Genomic DNA, 10,000 nt, shown 5'->3' with positions numbered 1-10,000 from the left:
TTATTTTTCTATGTTCATGATAGGTCGCGGTGAGATTAAAGACTTTCGAAATACAGTAAGTTTGGATTACAGTGAAGCACTAAATATTGGTTCCAATGTGTCCTTCCGCGGGAGGATTTTTTTTATAGTAATCCCTCTAGCTGGCGTCCGTACTACAGGTTGCGGTGAGAAGAGATTGTAAATTATTTGTCTGCTGCTTTGATTACTCTGAGAGGCACTTTGACTTGGTTCCAATCTGTACTAAAGCGGTAATATTTTTTTATAGTAACGCCTCTCTTTGACATGACAGATTGCGTTAGGAGGAGATTGAAGACTAGAGGTATTATTATTTTTCTTTGAATACTCGATAAGGCACTGGTTTTCGCGCCCAATCTGTACTGAAGCGGTAAGATTATTTTTATAGTAACACCTTTATTTGACTCCACATGACAGGAAGTGATAGAAGTAAAGTTTAAAGGATGGAAAACGGATAGCCACACACACACACACACACACACACACACACACACACATACACACACTTACATGACTCTTAGGGTCGGCAGTTCTTCATGTATTCCTTCATGGAGCCGCGAGAGAGGGTTCCGGGCAAGCTTCCTGGAATGGTGTTGTTATTGTTATTATTATCATTATCTTCGTTATTATTATTATTATTATTATTACTTCTAACATTTCTTTAATAAAACTACTATCACAGCTTACTCTACTACTACTATTACAACAACAACAACAACAACAACTACTACTACTACTACTAAAGAATATAACATGAAATTCTACGGTCACTACCATCCTTAATTTAACAACTCTCACTACTACAACTACTACTACTACTACTACTACTACTACTACTACTACTACTACTACAAATATAACTACATGAAATTCTACGGTCACTACCACCCTTAATTTAACAACTATCACTACGACAACTACTACTACTACTACTACTACTAATACTACTAATACTACTACTACTACTACTACTACTACTCACAGCTTCTTGAGGCTCGTCAGTCCCGCTAGCTGGGAGGCGTTGAGACTTTTGATGTTATTGTTACTCAGGTCCCTGCAAAGAGTATTATTATCATTATTATTATTATTATTATTATTATTATTATTATTATTATTATTATTATTATTATTATTATTACTATTACTATTTTCTGGCGTCCTTGTCAAATGTTTCGGTACTTCTTCTTATATAACTCCTCCTCCTCCTCCTCCTCTTCTTTTTTCTTCGTCCTCCTCCTTTCCTTCTTCCTCCTCCTCTGTTTCCATCATCATTATAACAATCATGCCATCAATTCTATTATTACTATTACTACTCTCTCTCTCTCTCTCTCTCTCTCTCTCTCCTATTTATTATCCTCCTCTCTCATTTTTCTCCTCCGCTAAAACATTCTCCATTTTCCTCTCCTCTTTAATATCGAGGTAATTCTCCTTCGTCTTCTTCCTCCTCCTCCTCCTCCTCCTCCTGATCCTCCTCCCATTTCCTCTTAACTCATTAGAACAACGCTGAGAGAGAGAGAGAGAGAGAGAGAGAGAGAGAGAGAGAGAGAGAGAGAGAGAGAGAGAGAGAGAGAGAGAGAGAGAGAGAGAGAGAAGGGAAAGTTTCTTAACATCATTTCGTGTTGGGTTAGCAAAATCCCCCCGAGAGAGAGAGAGAGAGAGAGAGAGAGAGAGAGAGAGAGAGAGAGAGAGAGAGAGAATGTGATGGAGGGGCGGTCTTTCCTCAGGCCTCGTTCCTCTCTATTTTTTTCCTCCCTGAAGGATGGAGGAAAAAATTGGGAGAGAAAAAATGTTCGAGAAAAAAAAATACTCGTGAAGAAATGGGTCGAGAGGAGGAGGAGGAGAAGAAGAAGAAGAAGAAGAAGAAGAAGAAGAAGAAGAAGAAGAAGAAGAAGGAAAGAAAGACGATAAAAGAAGAAAACGAATGTAGGAAAGAAAGACGAAAAAGAAGAAAAAGAAAAAATAGAAGAAAAGAAGAAGGAAGAAAAAGAAGAAGAAGAAGAAGAAGACTAAAACAACACCCAGAATAAAAATAAAATAAAAGGCAATAAAAGAAGGAACAATGAAGTACAAAGAGAAAGATAGAAAAAAAGGGAAAAGAAAAAAACAGAAAAAGAACAAAAAGAAAGGAAAGAAAGAACAAAGGAAAACGAAAAAGAGAAAGATAAAACCACGTGATACATAATATTCTCACTCCAATTCTCTCTCTCTCTCTCTCTCTCTCTCTCTCTCTCTCTCTCTCTCTCTCTCTCTCTCAGGGCGTGAAATCTGAATTAGCAATGTTGGTAATAAGTTAGAGAGAGAGAGAGAGAGAGAGAGAGAGAGAGAGAGAGAGAGAGAGAGAGAGAGAGAGAGAGAGAGAGAGAGAGAGAGAGAGAGAGAGAGAGTGTGTTCCAGGTGACTCGTTCTGTTCAATGACTAAGAAGTTTTGTCTTAAAAGTTTGGGAACGACACAAAAGAAAGGAGACAACGAGAGAGAGAGAGAGAGAGAGAGAGAGAGAGAGAGAGAGAGAGAGAGAGAGAGAGAGAGAGAGAGAGAGAGAGAGAGAGAGAAAATCTCTCTCTCTCTCTCTCTCTCTCTCTCTCTCTCTCTCTCTCTCTCTCATTTAAACTTATATGACTTGGGGTGCTGCTACTAATATTACTAATACAGTCTTTCACCTTCTGAGAGAGAGAGAGAGAGAGAGAGAGAGAGAGAGAGAGAGAGAGAGAGAGAGAGAGAGAGAGAGAGAGAGAGAGAATTGTTTTATATCTAGCCTAACCAAGCCTAACATCCATCTAAAACTATCCTAGCCTAACTTAACCCTAACCTATGCTAATCCTATTTAATATCCAAACCTAACCTAACTTAACCTAGCTTTAACACACCCTAATCTAGCCTGACGCTTCCTAGGCTAAACCAAGGTAATCCTATCCTGTATCTAAACCTAGCCTAGTCTAACGAAGCTGAACACATCCTTACCTACGCTATATCCAAACCTATCCTATCGTAACCTAGATTAACACAGAGTAACCTAACCTAACCCTAACCTAACCGAATTTAAAGCAAGCTACCCTAACCTATGGCCTAACACACCCGAACCTTACCTAACCTAGCCTAATTTAGCCTGACCAAACCTATCCTAACCTATCCTATCCTTAATTAGCCTAACACATCCTAACCGAGTCTAAAGCAAGCTACCCTAACCTAGCCTAACATACCCTAACTTAGCCTAACACACCCTAACCTAACCTTAATTAAAGAACCTAACCTAGCCTAATTTAGCCTGACAAAACGTAACCTAACCTACACACATTAACATAACCTTGAACAACCTGACCTAGCCTAATCTAATATAGCCTAAATTTACCTAACCCTAGTCTAATTTAATCTATCCTACCCTAACCTAGCCTAACACATCCTAACCGAGTCTAAAGCAACATAACCTACCCTAAAACCACCTAACCAAACCAAACTTAGCCCAACGTAACCTAACCTAACCTAGTCAAACACAACCTAACACAAGCCGAGCCTAGAGCAACTTAACCTAACCTAACCTCACCTAGCCAAACCCAGCTTAACCTCCCCTGCCCAACGCTACTCGGACCAAGTCATAAGGCCATTCGCAGACTTCATTGGTCCCTCAGCGGACATACAGCAGGGGAGGGAACGCGGCCGCTCTTTGTAATGACGTTAGTGCCTTACGCTACACTGCCGAGGAGGGCTGGCTGGCTGGTTAGGGAGGGTCTGAGGGGTGCAGGTGGAAGGCAGTATAGTGGATGATATAGCTTTGAAATGATGAAGGAAAATGCGGCATAAAATAATATTAGTGCAGGTGGAAGGTAGTACAGTGGATGATATAGCTTTGAAACGATGAAGGAAAATACGGCATAAAACAATATTAGTGCAGGTGGAAGGTAGTACAGTGGATGATATAGCTTTGAAACGATGAAGGAAAATACGGCATAAAACAATATTAGTGCAGGTGGAAGGTAGCATAGTGGATGATATAGCTTTGAAATGATGAAGGAAAATACGGCATAAAACAATATTAGTGCAGGTGGAAGGTAGTATAGTGGATGATATAGCTTTGAAACGATGAAGGAAAATACAGCATAAAACAATATTAGTGCAGGTGGAAGGTAGTACAGTGGATGATATAGCTTTGAAACGATGAAGGAAAAATGGAAAATGCGGCATAAAATAATATTAGTGCAGGTGGAAGGTAGTAATATAGTGGATGATATAGCTTTGAAGCGATGAAGGAAAATGCGGCATAAAATAATATTAGTGCAGGTGGAAGGTAGTAATATAGTGGATGATATAGCTTTGAAATGATGAAGGAAAATGCGGCATAAAATAATATTAGTGCAGGTGGAAGGTAGTAATATAGTGGATGATATAGCTTTGAAATGATGAAGGAAAATACGGCATAAAATAATATTAGTGCAGGTGGAAGGTAGTAATATAGTGGATGATATAGCTTTGAAATGATGAAGGAAAATACGGCATAAAATAATATTAGTGCAGGTGGAAGGTAGTAATATAGTGGATGATATAGCTTTGAAGCGATGAAGGAAAATGCGGCATAAAATAATATTAGTGCAGGTGGAAGGTAGTAATATAGTGGATGATATAGCTTTGAAGCGATGAAGGAAAATACGGCATAAAACAATATTAGTGCAGGTGGAAGGCAGTATAGTGGATGATATAGCTTTGAAACGATGAAGGAAAATACGGCATAAAACAATATTAGTGCAGGTGGAAGGTAGTACAGTGGATGATATAGCTTTGAAGCGATGAAGGAAAATACGGCATAAAACAATATAAGAAAAAGATTGAATAAAGTTATAATGAAAATGGAGGGTAATTTAGTGGAAATAATGAAGGAAAGTTAGATATATATGATTAAATAAACTGCTTAAAAAAAAAAAAGAGAATTTTGAGGACGATAGTTAGGAAATTAGTTAGGGAAGAAGATTAAAAGGTTAAGAAAATAGATTAAAAATGAAAATGGAAGTGGAAGATAGCTTACAAGAATATACAGTTAGGAAATAATAAAGATAAAGGTAAAGCGGGGGTGTACGCTATAGCTGCGCATGGCCGCGGTGCTCATCTCCGTCACACTGGCCCTTGAGTCTGCGGTGGGTTAGAACACATCGCCCCGGGACACAGGGTTACCACAGTTTACCTTCCCCAGCTTCCCCAGGTGCTCATTAATCGACCAGCCCGGAGGGGAGGATGAGCAGTTGGGTGAGCCGCACGCCGACAGCCTAGGCCAGGATTCGAACCCAGGCCCGTGGATTCGTTGCTAGGCAGGCTAACCACTAAGCCACGAAGGCGTAGATAAAAAAAAATAAAAAAAAAAAAAATAAACGAAAACACTGAATATTCGTTATTATACACCGTTTCTGAGTTACAAAGGGACAACAGACTCGTCATTTTCTTCATTTAACCCCTTGACTGTGGATTTCCTACAAGAAGACATCACCAAGCTACAGGAATGGAGCAAAAAGTGGCTGCTACAATTCAATGAAGAAAAATGTAAAGTCCTGCACCTTGGGAGGGGATATCCAGCATGCCAGTACCACATGAGAAACACTCCACTATCCACCACAGAGGCAGAGAAAGACCTGACACTATATGTTACCAGGCTACCAGTGAAAGCCAAATCCGTGCCAATCACAGCGGAAGGGTTAAGGAGCAATTACACGGGGCAAATTTTCCGTGGATCTTCAGTCAAACCACGATTTCCGCTGGCGTGGTTCTCATTTCCGTGGTTTTCTGACGTGTTCACAATCTTCCAAAGCTACGGGAGATTTCACCTAAGGACGACGGTATTACTCACCATCATCATCAGCAGCAACAACAAGAAACAATTGAGAACCACGCTAGCGGAAATCGTGGTTTGACTGAAGATCCACAGAAAATTTGCCCGGTGTGATGGCCCCTCTAGGCTTCATCATAACGTCCTCCTCTTCACATATTTCCACCCACGAGGTCGAGAGAAATGCAACCAAATACACTTCTCATCGCCAAGGTGTAATAAATTATTGATAACGACTGGAAATTCGATGTGTCACAATAAAGGAGTTGAAAGTAATGGAACGCGACGCGGCTACCATCTAGTGAGCGTGGAACGAACTATGTAGTGTTAAATTTCATTTATTTTCTGTATTTATATTTATGTGTATTTATGTGATATATTTATGTGTATTTATGTGTATTTGCGTTTATATATTCGTTCCAAGTGTATGTTTAGGCTGTGTTGTCTTATATAAAACGTGTATTTACATTAGAGAGAGAGAGAGAGAGAGAGAGAGAGAGAGAGAGAGAGAGAGAGAGAGAGAGAGAGAGAGAGAGAGAGAGAGAGAGAGAGAGAGAGAGAGAGAGAGAGAAGGGAGGTGTTAAAATTTCCTTCCACTTGAAATCTTTCATTCTAACGCCTTCCTTCCTTTTCCTTTTCCTTCCTCCTCCTCCTCCTCCTCCTCCTCCTCTTCTTCCGCGCCAAAGTCATGTAAATCACCCTAACTGGAGGAACGTGAGAGAAGCAGAGAAAGGCGCAACCCGGGAGAGAGAGAGAGAGAGAGAGAGAGAGAGAGAGAGAGAGAGAGAGAATGTGAGATAATGTAAGAAAAATAACAAAAACCAATACTAAATCAACGTAATATGACAAAGAGAGAAATATATACAAGAAATAAAAATAAAAAAGCAAAATACTGAATCAACGTATAATATGAGAGAGAGAGAGAGAGAGAGAGAGAGAGAGAGAGAGAGAGAGAGAGAGAGAGAGAGAGAGAGAGAGAGAGAGAGAGAACAAACAAAAAACAAAACAAAACAAAACAACATCAACGTCAACCTCCATCTCATACTCACAATCTTCTCAAGTTGGTCAGGTTAGCAAAGGTCCACGACTCCACGATGCTTATGCCATTATTCTTCAGGTCCCTGCGGAGGATAAAGACACCAATAGCGTTAATAAATAAGGACCAAAACACCTATTATCTACCCCGACCCCAGCGCCACCACCCTCACATTATAGGCGAGTATCCCTTAAAAATATTGCCGAGAAAAAAAAAACCTTTGCCCTCACCTCCCCCTGAAGTCGTAAATCTAGAAAACGGATGTAAACAAGATGTGATATAACAGGGGAGGCTTCGCTATTTTCCATTTATCTTTTAGGAGACGTACTAAAGGGAGGGGGGATGCACGACAGAGAGAGAGAGAGAGAGAGAGAGAGAGAGAGAGAGAGAGAGAAACCATCGTAAAAAAGAGTATGGAGAGGGAGAGAGAAAGGAAAGGACGTAGTAATTTGAGAGTAAAAACAGACACGTGAGAGAGAGAGAGAGAGAGAGAGAGAGAGAGAGAGAGAGAGAGACAGTGAAGGACAGAATGATAATGAGACAGTCACACAAGGAGGGGAGATAAGATTTAGAGAGAGAGAGAGAGAGAGAGAGAGAGAGAGAGAGAGAGAGAGAGAGAGAGAGAGAATGAAAGAAAGAAAAAGAGAAAAAAGAAAGAAGGAAAAGGAAAGAAATATGAATGACACGCTCAAGACAAAAAAAGAAAAAAAAGAAAGAAGGAAAGAAAAAGAAAAAAGAGAATAATGAATGAGAGACAGATGCAAGTTAAGACAAGAGAGAAGGAAACAAAAAAAACAAAAAAACAGAGCGAGAGCGAGAGAGAGAGAGAGAGAGAGAGAGAGAGAGATGCCGTTTAAAGGTGAAAGGGCCGAAGGGAAACACAAATAGTCTGTCTACAGCGGTGCCACGCCCTTACCTGTCCCCCCCTCCCTCTCCCCTCCCCCCTGCCACTTGCCCCCTTAATAATAATAATAAAGCTGATGATGATGATGATGGTGGATGATGATGATTAGGTGTCTGCAACGGGGTACCTTTTCACTTCCCTTCCCTTCCCTTCCTTTCCCGCCACGAGTCTGTTTAGTAAGAGAGTGAGTATGCTAGAGTAGGCTTTGCGCTCTCTCTCTCTCTCTCTCTCTCTCTCTCTCTCTCTCTCGACGTGTGTGCAGTTTTGCTTCTTTTTTTTCTTGTAATACGGTTTTCTTTTTTACGTTTTTGCCTCTCTCTCTCTCTCTCTCTCTCTCTCTCTCTCTCTCTCTCTCTCTCTCTCCCTAATTACCTATCTCTTCCCTACTATCTCTCTCTCTCCTTTCCTCCCTCCTCTAATGAACTTTGCGGGTAATTCTGATGTTCTTCTCTCCATTTTCCTCCAGTCTTTATTTCCCTCCTTCTTCCCTTCTTTCCTCCTCCTCCTCCTCCTCCTTCCCTCCATCTTCCTTTCTCCTTTCCTTCCCTCCTTCTCTCCCCTCGTCCCTCCATACCAATTTATCTTCATGGCTCCTGCAAACCCCCCTCCCCCTCTCTCTCTCTCTCTCTCTCTCTAAATATTTCATTCATATGCCTCACAAAACATTATTTGTTCTTTTCGAGACAGTGATGTATGCGTTTGCTCTCTCTCTCTCTCTCTGCCGAGTGTATTTTCTCCTGTAATTCTGTTTTCTTTCCTGCTAGTATATTTATGCTCTCTCTCTCTCTCTCTCTCTCTCTCTCTCTCTCTCTGAGTGTGTTTTCTCTTGTAATTCTGTTTTCTTTCTTGCAAGTATATTTATTCTCTCTCTCTCTCTCTCTCTCTCTCAAATAAGCCTGTCACCTCTCTGACCCTCTACGTCTTGGTAAGTAATTAGTTCTTCCCTACCACCTCCTCCTCCTCCTCCTCCTCCTCCTCCTCCTCCTCCTCCTCCTCTCTTCCTCCTCCTCCTTGTCCTCTCTCTGCTGCTTCTTCCCCAATTATCGCTCCCTTCTTATTTGCTCAGCACACCTCCTCCTCCTCCTCCTCCTCCTCCTCCTCCTCCTCCTCCTCTTCTTCTTCTTCTTCTTCTCCCTTCATATAGGCCGTGATGTGTGTAGGAATGTTTTCTCTCCCTCTAATATATTCCTCCTCCACCTCCTCCTCCTCTTCCTCTTCCTCTTCCTTGTCCTTTCACACTGTCTTCCTATGATCTTCCTTCCTCTTTTCTTCTTTTTTTCCTCTTGTTTGTGGTATTGTTTTCTTTTCCTCTTTTCTTCTCTCCTTTTCTTCCTTTCACCGTCTTCCTTTTCTCTTTCTTTCTCTTCCTCCTTTTTTTCGTTTTCCTTATGATCTTATTTCCCTCTCCTTTTTTATTTTCTTCTCCTGTTCTTCATCTCTTCCTTTTCCTTGTGATCTTAAACTGTCTCTTAATCCTTTTCCTTCTTGCTTTCCTTCCTCCTTTTCTTATTTATCTTCTTCTTCTCTTCTATTATCCATTCCTCTCTTCCTCTTTCTTATCCTTGTGCTCTTTGACTTTCTTTTCTTCCTCTCCCTTCCTATCTTTCTTTCTTTATTGCTTTCCTCCTTTTCCTCTTCCTTATTTCCTGGATCTCCTTTCTTCCCCTCCTCCACTCTATTCCACCCTCTCCCTACATTTATTTTCCTCCTCTTCCTCTTCATTATATCATTAGCTTGTCTCCACAATCTTTTTTTTCCTTTTCTTCTTTTTCATTCTTTCCTTCCATTCTTCCTTCACTCCTTCATTCCTTCCTTCCATCTTTCTTTCCTTTAGTATTTATTGCCTTCTTCTTTCTTTCTTTCTTTCTTTTCATCTTTTCTTTGTTTCTTTCTTTCTTCTATTCATTCACTTTTTATTGCTTTCTCTTCTCTCATTGCTCGTATGTCATTTCCTTTCATTTGCACTATTTCATCTCTCTCTCTCTCTCTCTGTGTGTGTTTTTTGTTTACTTTTACATTTAATTTCGTTATCCTTCTTACTACTCCTGTTTCTCTCTCTCTCTCTCTCTCTCTCTCTCTCTCTCTCTCTCTCTCATCCGATCCCTTTGTTTACATGAATCAGCTGATCGATATTTACACGCCACAGCTGATGATGACACACGTGGGCCTGTTTACGATGAGAGAGAGAGAGAGAGAGAGAGAGAGAGAGAGAGAGAGAGAGAGAGAGAGAGAGAGAGAGAG

The 10,000-nt window shown here is 40.7% G+C and overlaps 1 protein-coding gene across 6 annotated transcripts in view; it reads right to left on the bottom strand.

The window, feature by feature from the left end:
* The window catches only part of LOC127005069 (adhesion G protein-coupled receptor A3-like), a 74,593-nt gene that overhangs the window by 20,975 nt on the left and 43,618 nt on the right, over positions 1 to 10,000 (bottom strand). For all 6 annotated transcript variants that reach the window (XM_050873547.1, XM_050873553.1, XM_050873551.1 and 3 more), the window contains exons 4-6: positions 6,869 to 6,940; positions 998 to 1,069; positions 526 to 597 (exon numbers count right to left, since the gene is read on the bottom strand). In XM_050873547.1, the coding sequence (XP_050729504.1) occupies positions 526 to 597; positions 998 to 1,069; positions 6,869 to 6,940 (216 nt within the window). The remainder of the gene's footprint in view (positions 1 to 525; positions 598 to 997; positions 1,070 to 6,868; positions 6,941 to 10,000) is intronic.

Source organism: Eriocheir sinensis, chromosome 29, assembly GCF_024679095.1.
Source record: "Eriocheir sinensis breed Jianghai 21 chromosome 29, ASM2467909v1, whole genome shotgun sequence".
NCBI classification, from domain to species: domain Eukaryota; kingdom Metazoa; phylum Arthropoda; class Malacostraca; order Decapoda; family Varunidae; genus Eriocheir; species Eriocheir sinensis.
Note: the sequence above shows the minus strand (reverse complement) of the source record. Positions and strands in the feature narration are given on the sequence as shown.